The sequence below is a fragment of the Coturnix japonica genome, chromosome 3 (assembly GCF_054131305.1).
Source record: "Coturnix japonica strain WE chromosome 3, WE-NBRP24, whole genome shotgun sequence".
NCBI classification, from domain to species: Eukaryota; Metazoa; Chordata; class Aves; order Galliformes; family Phasianidae; genus Coturnix; species Coturnix japonica.
Window position 1 is genome coordinate 55,586,565 of NC_140665.1, and position 21,694 is coordinate 55,608,258.

At 35.3% G+C, this 21,694-nt stretch overlaps 1 protein-coding gene across 6 annotated transcripts in view; it reads right to left on the reverse strand.

Annotated features, from left to right (window-relative positions):
- The window catches only part of LAMA2 (laminin subunit alpha 2), a 302,596-nt gene that overhangs the window by 115,095 nt on the left and 165,807 nt on the right, over window positions 1-21,694 (reverse strand). For all 6 annotated transcript variants that reach the window (XM_085541686.1, XM_085541683.1, XM_085541684.1 and 3 more), the window contains exons 17-19: window positions 15,459-15,586; window positions 10,018-10,104; window positions 3,705-3,916 (exon numbers count right to left, since the gene is read on the reverse strand). In XM_085541686.1, the coding sequence (XP_085397812.1) occupies window positions 3,705-3,916; window positions 10,018-10,104; window positions 15,459-15,586 (427 nt within the window). The remainder of the gene's footprint in view (window positions 1-3,704; window positions 3,917-10,017; window positions 10,105-15,458; window positions 15,587-21,694) is intronic.

Consider the following 21,694-nt stretch of genomic DNA (forward strand, 5'->3'; position numbering starts at 1 on the left):
CTCCACTGGACTTACTACACTGTAAATGGAAAGGAGTGTTTCCTGCTACTCCCTCTATTTCTGAGGTATTATGCACAAGTTCCTTCTTTCAAACAAAAGTGATTTCATATTTTGCTTCAATCTGTTCATGGTCTTATTTCTCAAATGTTTGCAAAAATTTCATATTTCTGAGAGTAGATAATAATAGTACAACACGTAAATATATATAAAAAACCCAGAATAATTGTTCTTGTAAATCTGGTAATGATGTTCACCTCTTTCACCCTGTTTCAGCCTTCTTCCATACCCATTACCATAATACATATGTTTTAAAACTATTAACAATCCAAAATGAACACATAGAAGGGTACTACAAGTACACATTTACAGTATATTCCAGTTATACTGGTCACTGGTCAAAATATGATGTGCAAGCCCAAACCCACATAAACATTATGAATACAAATTAGCAGCAACATTTTAACACAGATTTCAAAGCACAAAGATTTTACTTGGATCTTTTTTTCTTAAACAGGAATGTAAAAAACATAAAAATCAGAAGGATATTGATAAATAAATAGATAAATAATCTCACTGGTTTTGTACACAAGTTAGTTTAATAAATCACACTGAAAGTAAGGTCTCCTAATATTTCCAAGGAAACTGCAACAGATTTGAACCGCACAATAACACTGTTTGATAGAGTAAATCCTCAGCTACAAAACACTATTTTTGCAACACAGTCACCACCATTAGCTCTGTATTTCCAGCAGCAATGAACAGAAGCCTGAATGCCACACCAGTCAAAATCTGTACCAATAGATATGACCCACTGTCACTACTGCTGGAATGCACCATCCACCACCTTACTGTACTTGCATCAGCTGTTTGGTCTCCATCAACATTCAACAACCATCAATGAATGCCAGTGAAAACAATCTTTTCTGCATGGAGGAATTAAGTGATACCCCTTTTGCTTCACATGTACTTCCATGTCAGCAGCTATTTGGTCAGGCTGTCCCTCTGCTGCCATCTGTCACACAGCAACAAAACATAATGGAATATTGGTGGGAAGGTTCAGCCTCTACTTCCATACTGCCAACATCTGACTGAAGTCACATGCAAAAATATTAATATAAAAGGTACTACTTTCAGAGCAGGACTCATATATTACTCCAAGTGGAATGTCGTGTAGTCTTAACTCAGTTACAGCTGACTGTGTGTGTGCAAGACAGTGGTGAAACATGATTTGGGAATTAAGACTTAGACTATTTTCTTGGCACTGGCAGCATGCACATACTGAAGAAAAATGCAGTCAGGGTTATTCACTTAACTGTTAATCTGATAAACTGCATTTATCTCACCTAAACCCTTTCTATTCATTCAGATCTACTGCAAAACCAGCAATTGTCCCAAATTCTAAAAGGTTGCTATAATACAATACAGCCTGTCAGAGAAATTTGTCTTACTTTCTCCCAAAATGACACTGGTTAAGACCTCTCTCAATCCCTCTTGATTTGTATAAATATTTATAAGACTGTAATTATAATGAAGCCCCACACTAATTCTCCTCCAACAGTGATACTAGGCACACTTGGATACTTGCTTTAAATAATCTCACATCACCATCTTTACCATCAGCACAACCTCTAGCTATTTGCTTCAGGATACTGTACTGTTTCACAGCAAAAAGCAATCTACAAAATTGAAATCAAATAATTCTAGGACATTTGCTCCATGTTCTTAGATTTATTATTTTTTACAGATACACCAAGAAATTCAGAGAAGCTATAGCGATATAAAGTTGTACTGCCATTTGAAATGGTTAATGCATATGACAACAGCACAGTACTGTGAAAGAGCAAAGAACATTTCAAACAATAATTCGAGAGCAAAATTCATGCTTTGCAATACTCTCGGTTTTGGCTTTTTAATAAGGAAAGAAATTGAAAACAACAAAGGCACGGTCCTTCTGATATTGTAGCTGCAGGGCAAACTTCATGGAAGTCTGCAAAGGAAATAAAAAAAAATCATATGCAAAAAAAAAAAAAAGAAAACCCACATGAAAGAGAGAGCAGATGAATGCAAGGTAAATGTGAACACAAAACACAAAGCTATGAATATGAATACATTACAGGACTCTCATTGTCAGTGATGCTACAAACAAAAGCAAAACTTGTAATTCTACTTTAAATATGTGCTTTTTCTTTAATACTTTTTGGTTTTAATTGTGTGTTTTTGGAACTCTCCTAATACTATATCTCTCTCCCATGCAGCTACCACTACTGCAGGAATGTTCAAAGTAAGAGCCCTGTCAGTGCTGCAGGAATGGTGATCAGCTACTTGAAGCTATGATTTCTGAAATGCACTGCTTTTAAAAATCACAGTACACACTTAGTACCCTAACTTATAGGACATCATAATGAATTTTTAACTAGTGTAAAGAATGTATGTGATTATCTAACTTTTATTTAGCACCACATAGCTACAGAAAGCATTTATACAGCTACGTCTCTCCATGATTGCATATTAATTTACATATATCCAAGTTTATTAGGCTTAGCTGAGAAACCTAGTTACATTCTAAATCTCTGGAGTTCCCAATGTTGTCTTAGGTAGTCAAACACGACCTTGTATTCCAACTGTCAAACCTCACCCCACTAACAAAGCAAATCCTCAAAATGGATGCCAGCAGATCAGAATTCAGTGCTTGCAACGTCTTGCTATAAATGGTCCCTGTGCTACTAAGAGCAATAAGCTAGTGCCCAAGACCTTTACTGGCATTTTACATCTTTGTTCTCAGTGGAGTGGCTCTGCATTCATTCCAAAGAAAGATGAGGATTTAATTCTAATAACAGAGAAATAAAGTACTCTGCTCTTTCACAAGATCTTAAAATCTGTTTGATTCTATTCCTCAAATGGATTGAGAAGTATATGTGAATATTTTTAAGCTAGAATTCTAAGAGCTGTGTCCCGAATAGTGCCAAGGACTCAGTAAGAGTTACTGCCTGCTACAGAAGCCAAAACTCCTGCTCATACTAGCTCCTCTATCTGTTTGCCACAACTTCATGCAATCAGTGTGGAAGTCTGACACTGAATCTGGGGCTAAAACAACATACCTCCACACAACACTGATGAGAAGTGGTGGCTTGTTACAGTGCCAGGCACTTTACTCCATAGCACCTCACAACATTCAACAGGAGCCAGCAGGCTCAACTTGGCAGGATGCCTCTGTCCTGTAAAGCACCATTCAACACAAATGTCACATAAATGGAAAGAAGGTCACAAGTTTTGCCAAATTTGAACACTTCAGTAACTGAAATATCTTTTTCTCCTCCTTTCAGTACTGGCCTGAAATGACCAATGGGATTAATGAGATTTCCCCACATGACATAGTGCATTTCTATTTATTTCTATTTATTTTTGTAGATCTGACATTTAGCATAACCTTTTGCATCCATGTAATTTTCCGTTCTCCTATGTCTGTTCCACATCTGCTTCATTATTGCTTCAGCTACAGGACAAAGCTTTGTAACAGGTTCATAATTTTATTTATTTTGAAATCACCCTTTCCAGATGCAGATGCAAGTAAAACAGAATTCTTAGAGGTATGAGCACACCATATCATTCTCCTCTACGCACATACAGAGGCATATTCTTCCTCTCACAAAGAAAGATTCAGAATAGATCAATTCTGTCAGAAGTACTAAAAGTTCATGACTTACGTTGACAGTTCCTTGCATCAAGAGCATCACCAAAATATCCATCAGCACACCTTTCACAAAACTGGCCCGTTGTACCTGACTTACATATCAGGCAAGCACCAGACAAGCTGTCACAGCTGCCAGGAACGGATAAGTCAAGGTTGTTATTACATTGGCATGGTTGGCATGATCCCCCTGGTATTAGAGGTTGTCCAAAATAGCCTTCTGCACACCTAAAGTAAAAGAGATCACGAGTTAGGACACTTAAATAATCTTATTAGAAATATTTAATTTTATTGTCTCACTAATCACTAAAAATTACTGGATCTTTTTCTAAGTATTTCTTAACGTCCTTTTCTCTCTCTCTCCCTCCTTCTCTTTAACAATACTGTAGATACAGAACCAGCTGAAATCCTGCCAGTTCTGCTAGTAATTAGATTTCAATGGGAGAAAAATCTTGTCACTGGCACTGAAGACAAGACAAAGCATAATAAGAAATCTGTCTACTGGGACTCTAGAGGAATTCAGGTCCACGTTAGATAGGCTTTGTATTTCAGCACATCATGCCTAGATATCCTTCTTCGCTCATTTCCCAGCAAGTCTGATGATTTTCTCCATTCACATAAATAACTTGTTTGCTACAGGTTAGAAAATGGTATAGACATAAAATTCTTTACATAATGAGATTCCCCACTCATATAGCCTTCCCTTGATCTACTGCATGGTCACTTAATTATGGGTTGTTTATTTCTTTGTATAGACAGATAGTAAAAAGTTTCCTAGAAATCTTTTGAAAAAGAATTATAGGATTCCAAGGGATAATGACTTTCTAGCAGAGTTCCTTCCTTATTTTAATAGATACATTTAAAAATATCATCTTTTCCACCTTGGCCACCTGCACTTTCTAGTTAACATTATGTAAAACAAGTTAATGAACCTGATTTAAAATGAGTGTGCATTTAAATAAAATTTGTACATGTCTCAGCCTGTTTCCTATTTATATTTTGGGCAGCTTTCCCTTCCTATTACATTTGTGTAGACTTTACAGTTAAAACAAGTTATTGATAGTGAAGGAAGAAAAAAACGCACAGTTCCAGCTAATGAAGTTATTTGTGCTGATCTCAGATGAACTCTAATGTAAAGAGAAGATAAGTTACATAAATCACACAAACATTTCCTATTATTTTAAATTGATTCATTTTCAGATTTAATCTATGCATATATTATCCACCCTGCTTTGTAACAGTACAAGATGGTAAGATCTAGAAAGAATTTTGGGTAGCATCCTAATATGGAAACACACAGCTCCACTACGCATTTACTCTTTTCCGCTTATACTCATCAAGTTCATCCTTTTCCCTTCATCCAGAATGCCTAGAATGTCTCATAAAATTTCCAGTCTGACCCTAAACAAAACAATCTAAACATTTCTTAAGTATTATTCAATATCAGTATCAAAGTGTATGACAGAGTAGGGAGGCACTGATAGCTAGAAATAATCATTTTTATTTTTACTTTTAAATAGTAGGCTGTTATTCAAAGGAAAATTATTCCTGTTCTTTAAAAGTATCCATAACATGGACCCAAACATATGCATAATTTATACAAACAGTCCAGTGGTTCAGATGGATGTAAGTACTCATTAACACAAGCATAATTTTCATAATCTAGTCCACTGTGCTCCACTGCATTCACAAATGCAGTTACATATTTTACCTCCTTGTATTATTTCCAGAAAATAAATGGCTGTTTCTTCATTATTAAAAAGGAACTGAGAATACTTCAGCAACCACAAAAGACTAAAATTTAGCTTATTTTCCCAAATAGAACTTGACATTCTTTTCCCCCAGAGATTAAATCTCAGTTACAAAGGCCAGGAATTTCTTGGTACATGTAACAATAAATAGCTATGATTTAGAAAAGCCAAAGTATAACTACATAATTAAGGCAGGATCCTATTTTACTCAAAATAAGAAGAATATAAGAAGAGTGATATGTGAAGTTCACTTATGCTTTGCTGTGATACTTCTCATTTACCACTTGCATACTTGTCAAGAATTTGTAACTTTTGGTACTACTAACCTATCTGACTTCACTTAATGTGCACAAATTTTCCATTTTTTCCTTTCATTTAAGAATTACTTCAGTATCTTAAAGCATTCCTATAAACTTACCAAGCAGTGCCTGGAAAAAAAAAAAAAAAAGCTCCAGGGATTTGCAAGAAATGCACGGATAATCATTTCCTTCTATTAATAGCAGGAGACCTTGATATCACCTTTTTTTTCCTCTCATCAATTTAGATTTTGCTAATTAAAATTAGTAAAACTCACCCTCATCAGATACATTCTACTTAAACACATAGATATTCTTGAATTCAGATTCAAGATGATTAGATCCCGAAAGGAACAAATGAGCTAAACTTAACAGAACACCCTAAGTACTTATCTATGTGTAAATTCTTCAACATTTTCTCCCACTTCTGATGAAGTTACAGATGTAGACTAGAAAAAAATACCTACTTTATCTAATTCCACCTTTGTTCCCATAAGGATATTTCTATTTTAGCCATTCTCAGATTCAAAGCACTATATATTTGGGAAGGTTCACAATAAAAAGTCAAAAATATATGTGGCACTGGAAATTACACTTATGGATTAGAAAAAACATATATTATTAAATAATTGCAAAGTACAACAGAATATCATTGAGATGAACAAAAAGCAAAAACAACAAACATAAATCAGAAAATCAACAAATAGGAGTAAGGACAGGGAAAAAAGACATTCAAGAACGGTTTCCCCCCCCATACACTTTCTGTCTCTGTTTACCTCCAGCTTCAAATGCAGATGTTTCCCATGAGTGACAGTTTTTACTTGGCATAACTGGAACCAAAGAATGAGCACATATATAACTATATGTGAAAAAGCGTGTAGTGCCCCTAGGTAGAATTGAATTAATTTTCTTGACTGCGGTCTATGTGTTTGTATGTATATACACAAATATGCACAAAAACATAGTCCTAACATACACTATGTCTTTATGTTTAACTGGAAAAAATAAAAATAAAAATGTTGAGACAGCGTTAATGTCTGCTGTAAATCTAAATACTTGAAAGTATGAAAATATTAAAATACTGTTTTCACAGTTGCTCTGAAAATTATGTGCATCCAATTTGTGTATGAAATTGGGTAGAAGTCCAGTGGGGAAACAACCTGTGAACTTGCTGTTAAAAATTTTACCTCAGACGCACAACATGGATGTTACTGTTGTATGACCAGGCAGAAATCTATAATGCATTTTCTAATATCAGAGTGCTTCTCTTTGCAACCTGGAAACAAGCCCGCACAACACATTTGTTTTATAAAACATTCTGAATGTTGGTCCCCTTTCCCATCAGCACTGCAATATAGGTTTGTAATTCTGGCACAGTGGAAAAAAATTATGTTAGCTAGAAGCAGCAGCATATTGAAGTCAAGAGACTCAGAAGGGCCTGCATGGTGACAATGTGCTAGATTTGAAGGATGCTGGGGTGTATAGGGGAGGAAAGATGTGAAATAGTTCATCCTTTTCCTCCCACTAAAGTTACACAGACTTTTCCTTACCACTTCTCGGAGGAAAAGGTTTCTCCAATTATATACATAAATGAAGGAGTACTAAAGGAGAAGCAAGACTCACTCACTTTTGTTTCTTTTCCCTAAAGAAAAAACAACTGTGGGCTCTTGTTTCTAAGACTGTGGGCTTTTTTCAATATTAAGGCTGTGCAACTGGCAAATGCATCTTACAATTCTGTAAATATGTTGGGCACAAAGCACAACTTTTTTACATAAACCTTTTGTACAGAGACAGGAGAGAGTCTACCGTACCCTGTACATACTGGGAAATTGAATAATGAGCAAAGGAAGAACATAAATCTCATTTACTGGGGAAAAGGATTAAATAGGAAAATGACGCTTTCTCTACACTTAGAGATAAATGATAATTTAGGACTGTTCAGTTAGACAACCATGTCAGACAGATTAGTCGCCAATATGTGGTTGCTAAAATGATCCAGAATTCCACATAAACACTTTCAGCAATTACAGAATCACTATTAACAATTGCAAAAGCCAATGTGCTTTCTTCTGTTCATTATTATTGACAGTTGTGGGCATTTCCAAACAGCTTGTTATAAATGAAAGAGAATCATTCCATGAGCAATGGAATTAATGGTTTAATTTCCAGTGGATTTATATCTCATGGTTACAAGGCTAGGGACTGATTATTTGCAGCAGGATGTTGCTGTTCAGCAGTGAGCAATCCCTCAGGCTACAGCAGTGTGTTTTCCTTGCCCTGTAGAATTTTTCTTATAGTCAAAGCATTTAATAAACTCTCTTGCTCATTTGCTCCTGCTCTCTTGTGCTTGTATTCTCTGCTGTTTAATTAGGTGTGAGATCACGCAGTACTGTCTCCCTTAACTATGACATGTCCTGATTTACTAACCTCTATTCAGCCACTTCTCATGAAATTTTCAGAAACAATTACTATCTGTGAGAACTTCTACCCTTCTGTCAAATTTGGTTGAAATTGACCTACAAGTTCAAATGTTTTTGTGGGCAGCCAGACATGCACTAAAAGATCACACATGCCTTATTTCCTTGGGAAATAATGCTAAAAATCCAAGCCTGCCACTTATTCAGATTCTCTCATATTGCAGCTAAGCCTGCACTCCACTCAGAAACAGCACTTGTTGCTAATGGAAGCTGTCAATGACCCTACATTGACAAAGTGCTACCAAAGTGTTCTGCACCAAAGTGATTTATTCCTGCCATCATTAACTTCACAGCCCACTAGCTTAAAGAAAGGTGATGACTTCCAAGATAGACGGGAAAAAACAAGCAGAGATAGAACTCAGCAAGAGCAGTCTTAGTGATGATGGGTGGAAACAGGTGACAGCCTATACTCCCACTTTAGGACAGATATAGCACAGTAGGGGATTTAAGAGGAAATAGTCGTAAATGCAATTTGGAAAGATACAACTACAGGGTGATTTATGGCGTATGGACAGGTTTCTCCTTTTCCCGGTCGGCTCTTTCTCTTGATTCATTCCTACTTTTCCCTATCCAGTACTTTTCCCTGACTTACAAAGTCTTCATTCAGAAGCCTTATATTTTTAGAGTATATGTTGGAAAATGCTGCAAGCAGCTCATGGAGGTGTCAAATGGCAGAAGCAGGCTAAGATATAGAAATGCCACACTTTCATTCCCTACAGCTATCTAGCCAGGTGATAGACTGTTATCTGGATCCCTCACAGTCCCTCTTAAAAAAGGTGTTAATCATAAAGTCATGAGGGATGTGTATCATAGAGCCAAAGCCAGTGCTGATTCACTGTGACCTCCAAACAACTAGCATGGCAAACTAACTGCTCCTAAAACTTATTCTATCCACACAAAATCCTAAAAGATAGAAAGGTGCACAGATACAGTGAAACTTCGCTGTCTCTGCATTCTCACCACCTATGGAAAGGGGACCCTGGCAGCTTAGCACTATTGCTTCTACTATCCTTCTGTTTCACTTAAATTCTGTGTGACTCTTTCAAAGTAATTGAATACGAGAAGGCAGATGAGGTTATCAGTGCAGAGAACCTTCTTTCTGAGTACTTATGTCATCTGGACCTATCATAGCCAAAGGAAGACAAAACAGGAGATTATTTTTTTTTTAATTTGCCTTTTTGTGTAATAACATAACACATGAACATATTGAGATTTTCTACATGTTTAGCAAATAGAGATTCTCTGTTGCCACTAAAACCTATCTTCTTGTATTTGCTAAATAAAGGTTGTAACAGAAAACTAGAAGTAACAAAGGTAAAATATTCTTTTATAAATAATTAAAACCAACAAATAACTTATCACAAGGATTGTGGTTTAATTGTGTATTAACTTTTCAAGAAGAAGGAACAATAATTTACTGAATACTTGATTCACTGTGACTCTAAGCAAGTGGCAGAAAGAGACAATTAAGGAAAGAAGTCTCAAAAGATTCATGCAACTGCTCAGAGAATAATTTTAAAAAGGTTTCTTACCTCTCAGCAAATGCTTCTTTGAAGCTTTGTAATTTGCCACAAAGCAATAAAGCAAACACTTTTTCAAGGAATGGATGGAAAGTAGGATGAAGACTATATAAGTATGTAAATACATGGGTGTGATGTCAGAGGAAAATGAACAGGAATTTCTTCAGCAAGTTTCAGATAATGGAGCAGAGTTGAGAAGGGGAGGCAGCAAAAAAGAAAGGTACTGTTCCCTGAAATAAATACTTATAGTTCAGATCTCATACAGTTAAAAAAAATTGTACTCACCTCTCACAGCGTGGTCCCACATACCCAACTGGGCATTCATCACATATTAATCCATGGCTTCGGTCAAAATGGCATGTTGGGCTAAAGCTGTGTTGTTGATATTGGGCAAGAAGAGGGACAAGGAGGAAACATAAAGAAAAGACTGTCAGCATGATAGTTCTCATCCCACTTCAGAGATCATTAATTTGCAAAACAGTGCCCTAGAAATGGGATTCTAGTCTAGCATGGAGCTTAAGTTTGACTCCAGCAAACAAAATTTGGAATGACTCTGCTATTTCTGTGACACTGAATATAGAGTAACAGATGGCAGCATCCCAACAGCCTGTTATTACAGGACCTCAGCTTGCCACTAAGTGGCCTAGATAGCATTAAAATGGCAGGAATGCACAGCTGTTTGTTTGTGCCCCTGAGGGCCTGGCAAAACAAGCTATGCCGTAATATTCCCCAAAATAAATATTTCTGAGGGATGACTATATTGAACTTTGCATATATGGGACTGTGAAAGGAATCCAGTGAACAAGAAAGGACTGGGGCAAAATGGAAATAGCTGGTGCAGCTTCCAAGTGAGTGCCAACAAGCTGACACATCAGGCCAGACCAGAACACTGATGTTTAAGAATATCTTGCAGAGTACAGAGTTTTACCTCTTTGCTATGCTTTTCTTATTCTTAGCTGGTAGATTTTGTTGTTTGTTTCATAAGCAGGGATACCATAGCCACCTGCAAACTCTGCTTACTTTGCTCATATTCAACTTCAAACACTGCTCCTTTGGTTTTTAGCATTTCACTCTCTTCCTCCCTTAACATACTTCTGTGAATAAACAGTCTGACTCTTTTAAAAAACACTAAACACCAATGCACAGAAAGAGGTGACCTGCTCTCCTATCATTCTGAAGTGATCAATAAGGACAAAAACATTAACACCTTTATAGAGCTTCATCTAAATTACTGAAAACAGTTCTGGTCAATCTATTAGAAAAAGAAAAGAATGGGAGCAGGTGCATGGTGGAGTGACTGTTCACAAAAGGAAAACAAAGCATCTAGCTGAAAAAAAGACACTGTAAATGGTTTTCATAACTTAGTAAAACAGAAGTTGGGAAAGAACATAATGAACAAATAGATCAGAAAGAAGTTATATTCAGGTAAAAGATTATGTTACTACAGTAACAAATAGACAACGTCTGAGCTTGGATAATTTAAAGCAGGGTATATAATGAAACTTTCTAAAAAATAATGGGCAGAGGGAGGCCAGAAGAGATTAATTAGGATCATAACATAATTATCTGCCGATGATTGGACTTTGTTACTCAGGAGACACCCATCCTATGGTCTGAACTAAGTTCCTCTTCCTTCTGTTTCTACTATAGGATAGCATCCTTCCTAAATACCCAGTTTTTCATAAAGAAATAATTCAATTTCCCATAGACAGAAATCAGTAAGAAAAATGTGGGCAAGTCAGTTCCAGTAAACACAGATAGGTATTAGGATTTTCCTCTTTTAAATAAGAATTATGTTTGTTTTATTTTGCAATGACATTCAATTAAGAACATATTCAGGTACATATGAGAAGCCAATTGAATAAATAATTGTTAGTTCTACTTGCATACAGCAATAAATGCATTTTTAAACTGAAGTACACATTATCAGTAAATCTAATCAGCAGCACCTGAGACTTCAAATAGGGTGCTGCTCATCCATTCTGATCTCAATCTTTCATAAGAATGATGTGGGAAAGTTTTATGGAGATGCTATCAAAGTTCATCATAGCGTTGCTCAAGATTGACTCTTCCACAAATCTGCTGAGAACTCTGAATTCAAATGCATAAATTGTAGATTATAACAACTAAGTACTTATTATCAATGATCATTAATAGCATAATTTCTGTATTTTAGGGATTATGATCAGACTGAGTTTTCTTCTGCTCTTTAACTTGAGAGTCAATCTATATATGAATGTTAAGCATTAACATACTGAGAAATTTCCAAATGCACACTATAAAGGAAATATATGATAGCAAGATGAGAAAATTAGAGTTTATCTCACTGAGATTTAGAATCTCAGTATTCAGTAGTAATTAATTATTAACAAGCAGTATGCAATGATTAGTTAAAATACATTTCAGAGAATCTTAGTCTCTTTTGGTTCCACATCAGTCTTTTTGTAGTCTTACATAAAATAGCAATAGAACGCCAGTTAAGACATAGTAACAGAAGTGGTATACATATAGGTATTTGATTGATGGGGGAAAGAGATCTCTAACAGCTTAGAAATACGCTACAGAAACCACCTGTTTGGAATAAATATATTTGCAATTGTATGTAATTCTCCAATAAAATATTAACATCCTGAAAGCTATCAGATTTCCTAGTTCACAAGCTGTAAAGTTATTTGTTACCTTCATGGGCTGAGTGAGACGTGTTCCATTTCAGTTCTAGAAATATAACATTTCTGTAGTGTTTATTTAGAAAATATTAAACTTTTTGCCACTTCAAAAGATAAGCAGTACTTATCTCAGATTTTTGCACTTAGTCAGAAAAATTATACACAGAAATCTGATAATGTCTGTGAAAAGATCAGATTATTTAAATCCCCATTAAGACTAAGAATGTTGGAACACATTGTAAGAATGTTGAATTAATGAAAAGAAAGAAGTACTCATTTCATGGGCATGGTGGTGATGGGTTAATAATTGGACTAGATGACCTTAGCAGTCTTTTTTAACCTTAATGATTCTATATAGGTATAAATACAGAGATTTGTACAAAATAAGAAGATATATCCCAGGATTTACAAAACACAATTTTCATTTCATAATTTTGCCCAGAATTGTTTTCTGACATTTGGCAAGTCACTTATTACTGCTATGCTTTAGAACAAAATTTCATGATTGGCTACAGGAACTGAGTATATGGCATTAGGAAACAGAGGAGAAAATAAGCAGAATAAAACAGCTTAAACTAACTCTGGAATAAATCCATCACATTTCTGAAATGGATAAATGTTTCTGCTCTGCCTTGTATGGCACTGCAGAGGAAAAGACAAAGTTAAGCACTGTAAAAAACACTACAGATATCATAAAGATATAAGATATTGTTATAAAAGTCAGCACTATTTTATTAGTACAAATACATGTCAGAGGTTCATTCTAAGGACAATATTCTCTGTATACCAAATGGCTAGTACTTAGCTTAAAGATCTACAGATGCCCTGTTGTGCCACATTAGAAATTAAATCCTATAGGAGTTAGAGTATATCAACAGCCATTTCTAGGATTTTAGTACATAAATTATTCACTTGTTATGCTGTGCAGAATAGCATAGCATATATCACATCTCCATAGTGATATGTGTTTGGTGAAAATTTCTCAATTGTTCACATGAAGGATGAATTCAAGAATCTGAATAATTCATATAACTTACATTATTCTAAACACATAAAGGTCACTGCCAACTAAAGTTACATTATAAAGGTAATGTATAAAACTGACTAATTTAAGTCTTCAGAGAACACTTTAAATGTTTAATAGACCCCTCATTTTTCCTTCATAAACAAATTTAAGCCTAGAATTGTAGGAACAAGAGCTTCAGTTTTACAGTATGAGTTCCACAAAGCCTGAGGAGGTTCGCAGTTTTGTTTTTTTTCCATTTTAGTATTCCTAAATACATTTCTAAATTTCTAAAGCTATTGCAGACTTCTAATGTAGGCCTAAATTCTGTAGGGCTTGGGAATCTCAGACGTCCATAGTTCAATAACATTTATACATGTTTGGTACCTATGTTTTTCAAGAGATCTAAATATTACAGAGGGTACTCTTATTCAATTTCAAAAAGGAGGAAAGCAGCCAGAACTCTGATGGATACATAATAGAAGTCTCCAGGCATTTTGCCAATACAAACTTGAATTCAATTTATTTGACTTGGTTTGTTGCACATCTGCACCAGATATAAATGTGATAGTGTTTTTCCTGTTTTATCAGTACAGCATTCACTAACAATAGGAAGATTAACTAACTATGCAGGGAAATTCTGAAATGTGAAAGCAATGAGAACATCAAAGGAATCATGCCTGAGCAGCAAGCATAAACTCAAGTGTAGCTAATAAAACCAACTATAGAGCTGTGATAATAGAAGACTTCCATCTTAAAATTCCCTCGGACTCCTGCGCATAAATTGTCAGATTAAAACTGCATTGATCAGAGAAGGAATATGACAAAATCCTATTGCCTGTGGCATTATCTTGAACTATTAGAGAGTAAAAACTGGTTCATCTATGTTTCGGGTTGGCCTTAAACTGTAGGTAGCAAGCAGCACAAACAACTTTTTATAAAGAAAATTGATCATACTTTTGATTAGTGTTTTAGTGTTATACAAATGAATCAGCATGATCATGGAACGGTTTGAACTGGAAGGGATCTTAAAGACCATCCAGTTCCAAGCTCCCCATTATGGGCAGGAGGTATCTTCCACTAGATCAGGATGCCCAGGAACTCATCTAACCCTTGAGCACCTCCAGGGATGGGGCATCCACAGCTTCTCTACGCAGCCTGTGTCAGTGCCTCACCACCTTTGCGACAAATAATTTCTCCCTTATCTAAATTTAGGCTCTTTTATTTTAAAGACATTTTTCTATCACTACATTCCCTGGTAAAAACACCCTCTCAAGCTTTTCTGTAAATTCTCCCCCTCTTTAAGTACTGGAATTCCGCTTCCCACTTCCCCCATTCTTCGCATCTCCAGACAACTGAACAAGCCCAACTCTCTCAGTCTCTCCGGTTAACAGAGATACTCTAGCCCTCTATTCATCTTCTTGGTAGTGCTCTGATACTACTCAAACAGTTATACATCTTTCTTGTGCTGGGGGCCCCAGACCTGGATGTAGCATTCTATGTAAATTAGAACAAGAGAATTATTTCTCTCAAGCTGCTGGCCACAGTTCTTCTGTTGTAGTGCAGGATACGATAGTTTTTTTTTTCCATCAGTCAACATTATTGCTGAATGTTACAAAAATTACCAGCAGAAGAAATAACAGTCTTATCACTATAATGTGATTCTAAAATCAATTATACAAAAAAAAAAATAAAAAAATCTAATTGTTAACTTCAACCTTAAATCTAGAAAAATCTACTATCAAAAAGCACAAAAAAAAAGCACAAAAAAACCAAAACCAAACACTAGTCTTTTTTTCAATGAAAAGAGCAGTTATCCAAAATACAGAATTTTTCTTCCTAGTCTACTCTAGTCCAGCTTTAGACTCGATCTTTGTCTCTCAGCAATGCTGAGTGCTCTATATGACTGTAAAATGAGAATAAAAGCCTATACTGTAGAATATGTTATTTGCTTAAAGCACACATAATCTCATATATATGTACAATGATATAAATTCAAAAAGAATATATAATTTACTAAGTGAAAAAGTATAATTTATAATAAATATACATCTTACTTGTTAGAAGGTATATTTAGTGGGCAAGCACACAACTGACAGTCTTCAGCTGTTCCTTTAGTAGGATCACCATAGAAACCAGGAAGACATCTATCACAATAAGAACCACCTGTGTTGTGTTTGCAGTCCTAAACAGAAGGCAAAAAATACAAATTCACAATTAGAAAACATATGTGTGGAAAAGTTTCTGAATGTCAACCACCTCACCTGTTCTCTCAACAGACTTGTATGAAGCTTACAAGATACATTCTAATTTTCTGTTGTCAGCTGAGAACCAGTTCCAGAGAATAGCTATGAGAATTTGTGCTTCACACACATCAGCTTTTTGTTATATTTCAGATATTTTTTTCTTTATATGAAACAGAGAAATGTTCCAACATGTAATTGTAACAATAGTGTTTCAGCTTGCTTAAATAAAACTAGTGCTCAGAGTATCACAAAACAGGTTGAGCACCGCAGTCTTGCAACAGATTAGATTTTTTTTACTGTTCTCAGACGCTGATCCAAGATATAAAGTTCAGATAATGCAATTTATAAAATTGAATATTTTGCATTTATGTGTGTTAGTTCATTTTACAAGGCATACATCTGGCAGCAAGCTAAATATATTTGTGAAGGGTAGCACATTTTTCATGTAGAAACAAGGATAAGTATACCGTATATTAGGTCCTAGCCAATTTTTATTCTTTCATGTGACTGGGTCTTGTAATAAAAGAAACAGATTATCTAAACATCTGAAAGGTTAGGGTTTAGAAGCAGGAATCCAATACTCTCCTCAAAAATAGCAGAAGTTGATCTGTATTTTCATATATACTCTTTGGCCTAATCTCAAATTAAATGATCTCTTTTTCACAGAATGGGAATTAGTACTCTGAGAATAGATTTCTCATGCTGATTGGTAACAACACATGCTGTACAGTTTAAAGAAAAGTATTCCCTTCTATACTTCCCTTCCACCTCAAAAGATTAAAAAATCCTAAACAATTTGACAGCATCCTTAACAAATTTAGAAAATTATTGTATGGGAACTGCTGAGTCACAGCCTGAACCACCTGAAGACATGACCCAGCCAGTCATGGGAGCACAGGTGGAAGCAAGTCACCTGTGCAACTGAAAAACCTGGAGCCTGGCTCCACTTCTCTTGGACCCCATGTAAGGGCTGACTGCCACTGAGGAAGGATTTCTTGTTGGGGATTCATCCTCTGTGGAGTTTCTTCTGTAAGCCTAGATCTTTAGAAACAGGTGAACATTTCTCATATTTCTTTTGTAACATCTTCCTATTGTGCTGGTCCCCCTGTCAGGGACAAGTAGCTTTCTGGCCCAAACTTTTCTGTACTTTTTTATTTCCTCCCAAATATTATCACACTAGACTATTAGAATATGTAATATAAAATATTATTTGTTACACATCGCTCAAACACATCCCTTACAAAGCAAACAGAGAAATAGCAAATTTAATTTGACTGCTAAATTCTGACTTGTTGCGCTCAGATATAGATTGAAAAAGCAAATGACAACTTGAAAAAGACAAGGTGAATGCCACAAAATAGATTTTATTAAATGGAATGCAATCTGATGAAGTTTAGATAACGCGTAAGGCTCCAGATCAATTCTAGAATCTCTGGCTCACCCTACATCTGAAACCGCTGCTTTAAAATCCTTAAGTTTTGTTAATATGTGTAGGTATTTTTAACCTCATTATTTTCATTAAAACATTTTGAAGAACATCTGTAAAACTGTTCTACCACTTACAAAAAAAGTCATGGATATGCTGCTGATACACTTAACAGTATTACTGCCTGAAACATAACATACCATCAGTAGAGGGTAAAGAAAATGGCACTGTTCTAATGAACAGAATGTTAACAGTATGGAAATAAAGATTTTGCTCTGTACTCCGCAGAGCTGGTGCCATGTATTTGGGCAGCTGAATAATCACTGTACTTCTTTTTAGTCATAGGCATACTGTTGACAGAAGCACCTGTCTCCAGAATTACTGTTTATTTATAAAGTGTGCATATTTATTGCTTGTGTGTACATAAAATCTGTGTTTCTTTGAAATGAAAGCATTAGTCAGCATATTAAATTGTCAGACATTTGATAGATTGTGCACTAATACCAACAATTGAGACTTCTAGTCAAATACAAGTATGTCTTTAGATCCTTCAGCTGGGTTAAATCCTATTTCATTAGGTCATTTAAGTCCATTTGATTGTTACTTTAAGTGCTATATTTGAAAAGAATCTGCAGGGCATACTTAAAAAGTAACTGCGAACGTTAAAATATGCTTTTAAAAGATATAAAAAAAATAATTTCAATCTTACAGATGGAAAAACCCTTTACAATTCATTTTTTAAAAAGCATTATGTCAAATTATTTGTACTTATTCTGAAAAATAATGGATTCTTCTTTTGTGTTGAGCTCAGACATATCTTTATGTTTTTTAAGAATATGAACTGCTTACATGTCAAGGATGTTATTAAAGCAAGGGGAACTAATACAACATTTTAAAGCTTACAGGGTGTTATTTGCAGCTGCTTCTTTTTCTAAGGAAATAAAGAAAGCAACAAAAATCCTTCAATTTTTAGAGAAAGCAATTCACATTACAAAGAGCTGACAACCTTCTCTTTGATGAATTATTTTCTTAAAACCTAACTCTAGCTGTTTCTATGTGCCATCTAGCTCTCCTTAAAATCAGATCTGTACATCCACCTTCTCCCTCATTGTGACTATAGATTAAAAAACAACAATCTTGTGCAGTCTTACTTTTCTCCCCAGTTCGGTCTTGATTTTATAGGACAAAGAACAACATTTAGACAGTGTACATGTGACATACCTTGCCTGTTAAGTGATGCACTAACTTTTATACTCACTTGCCAAATTTGCAGATCACCTTGCTAAAATAGGTGAGTTATTAGCCCTTCTAAAGGGATTATCAATACTCGCAAAAAAAATAAAAAATATAAAATCTGTGTTTCCTTCATATTAACTGGTCTAATCTCAGTTTGAAACCTGTCAAATGTACAGTAATGACTTAAAACTATGAAGTAAGTCTTAATTTCATGTTTGCATGAATATTCATATTTTTTTTAACATATCATGAGACTCGGTATGAAGATAATCATAAACAACTGTCCTTAACTGCAGATATATTCCCCTTGGAACTACAATTCATTCTAACACATTTAGCTGGTGGTTTTAATAAAAAATAAGTAAATAAAAGTCAGTGCTCCATTCCACAGATTCTCAGACTTTATGACCAGGAATTAGTTTATGCTGAAATCTTTATGCCTTCAAATTTGATTGACTAGATCTTGAATTATTTTGAAGGCATCCATTTTTCTGGATCTCTTTTATATCCAAACACCATCAAACTTCACTTAGCCTCTGAACAAGCAAGATTGTGGAATTCATTTTCATTAAAAAATTTATGCATGAATCAGACTTTCTTGCCCAAAGACTTTATTGCTGGAGTGCATTTTTAACACTTCCTACTGAGACGGCTTTCCAAGCTTGGAAGAAACCAAGTGGAAATCTGTATGCATAGTGTCAAGGAAGCTTAAGTTCACACTGAAAAAAACTCATCTGCTTATCTGGGACTGCAGCTGAGTGTATGACTATATACATTATTAAAATAGAAGGCTAGTGATGAAATTAAAACTAATCAGGGAGTATGACCAACTCTCTGGTTAGTGCTTTGGCATGTTGCAGCCCAGTCTTGGAGTATATTTGTCACATAGACAGACAGTGAAGTTGATAGTTAAAGAAAATGAAGATACACAACTATATCTATTTTAATACATTTTTCTACTCATAGAATCATTTTATTATCTGTTTGAGAGCATGAATGTGCTCTTCAGGCATTTTCAACCTACTGTAATGTCAAAATTACATCAACAATTTCCTTTCCTGGTATTACAATCAAGAGCGTTGCACAGGCTTTACATAATATTTTTCACTTGTGGTATGGCCTACCCTGAATTTTGCTGAGGATCCATTATTTGTTTCTGTGTATCTGAAAATATTGCTTGTACAAAGAAAACTTTCAAAAGCTTGACTACCACTATCCTCAGTCTACACAGTATATGCTGCTTATATACAAATGAATCAGACAGAAAATGGATACAGCCGAGGACTTCCCTCTTAGTAATTTCAGCACAACTCAAAGTACAAAAAATATGTTTTCTCTTTTCTTACTAGTGAGAATGTAATACGTTGCCATGAATGAAACACCTTGGAATGTTTTTTTGCTCTTCACAAGGATTAAGTTTCATCATTCTTCTAAAACTACCATTAAAGTCTGTATGTAAAATTACAGAAGGATGATTCTGTATGCTAGAACTTGTCCTATGTACCAAACAAGTTATGTTTACCACAATGGTAATGAGAATTATATACTACACATCTCTCTATATGGTTGCTGCGGGATCAAAGGGCTTTACAGGTTACTACAAGATATGCGTTAAAATGAGCTTTCTATACAGGCCTATGTCAAAGCAGATGATTTGAGCTTTCATCACAAGTCAAAAATGTGTTTCAGCTGCTTTTCAACTACATTTCAAAGCTAAGGAAGAGTAAAAAAGCATCATATCAGTAAATTAGATGCGTAAATTGTCTGCTGTATTGCTGAAAAAACACCATGAATAATAATAAGGAGGCCAAAAGGCTGTGTAAACCTCAATAGAAATAATGCCTTTGATGTGAAACACTTCTCTTTTTCAGCATTCAGACTTCTCCCTCTTTCACTTCAAAAGGCTTATGAACCAAATTGAATAGCAGTATTTAATAGCCTGCATGGATACTAACCAATCTAACTTCATTTACAGTGTTTTCAAAGTAAGCTGCAAGAAAATCCAGACCTGGTCTAAGGCTCCCTGTGCTCCTCTTTACAGAATGATCTAGCATAAGCTCAGACAGGAAAAAAGAAATACAGAATATGTGATAGCATGCACAAACTACAGTACATTTACAGCTAGTTATTTTCCACTTCCTCCTCAGCACTGTTGTCCTTACAACAGCAGTCCTTGAAATGCTGGAAGGGGGAACACTGCTATCTCAGTCAATAGTTAACATCAGCTGGAATTGCAAAAATAATACAGTATGGAACTCTACAAATTTGTCTCACATCCAGGCTGGTGCAAGAGAATAAAATAAAGAACTCGTTCAATCAAGGGCTAAAACTTGAGGATGCAGAAGGAAAGCAACCTCAGAACTCCATCTGGCTATGGTCCCTGACACAAAATAGTCAGGAGTTAGGATGTAACTTTCATTTCTGTTAACAGAAATGTTTTAACACTGCTGTTAAAACTGTCATAGGTGGAGGCTAAAATCATTAATGCAATAAATTCTATCTTTATCAAGAAATGCAAATCCCTATTACACTAGACATAAATATTTACACAGCATGCAATGGAAGGATTCAAAACATGACTGTTATGTTGTAAGTGTTTTTTTTTTTGTCCTTGGTGCTTCTTTAAGTCTTACAGTGTAATTAAATTGCGAATCATTTTAAGCTTCTATTCATGAAAAAGTAATTTGAAAAACTCACTGATCTACACATTAAGGATGTCTTGTTTTGTACTACAGTGCAATTGAATATCTTGTATGGGGAAAACAGGAAGACCAGCAATAATTCTAAATGCCAAATTACATTGAAAAATATAAGCCTGAATTTTCATTTTGGACTTTTCCCATCTGCTTTTTCTTGGGGAAATAAAAGGGAACATTTAGAAACATGCACAATACAGAGTCTGCTAGAAATTCTGCAGGGAAATGAGAGTGTGATATCCCACTAATCTGGCAATGGCTCAAATTGTGTTTCTGCAAGACTAATGAAATGAGAAATGCTTCAAGCTTTGTGCCTTGTCAGACAATATGAAACTAGAACGCACTTGAGTTAGTCAGAGCAGCCTTTTCAGCATAAATCACCCATTCCAAAAGGCTACCAAATAGGCTGGAAGTAGCAGTACGTTAGTATGCTGGCTATGGGTAACATCCTGGATTTTAAGTCCTGAATAGGTAACTCCTGATAAACTCTCCATGTGCTATGAGGAAAAAAGTTGATTTAGCCACAATTTTCTTTTACTTCTTTATAATTCATTAAATACTTCCCCTCCCTCTCCCCCGCCCCCCCCCACCCCCCCAAGATTTAGTAAGAATTTAAATGAAGATAATAATAATATCTTCATATCATGCTGGAACAGAATTTACAATTTTATCTGCTAGATACCATAAAG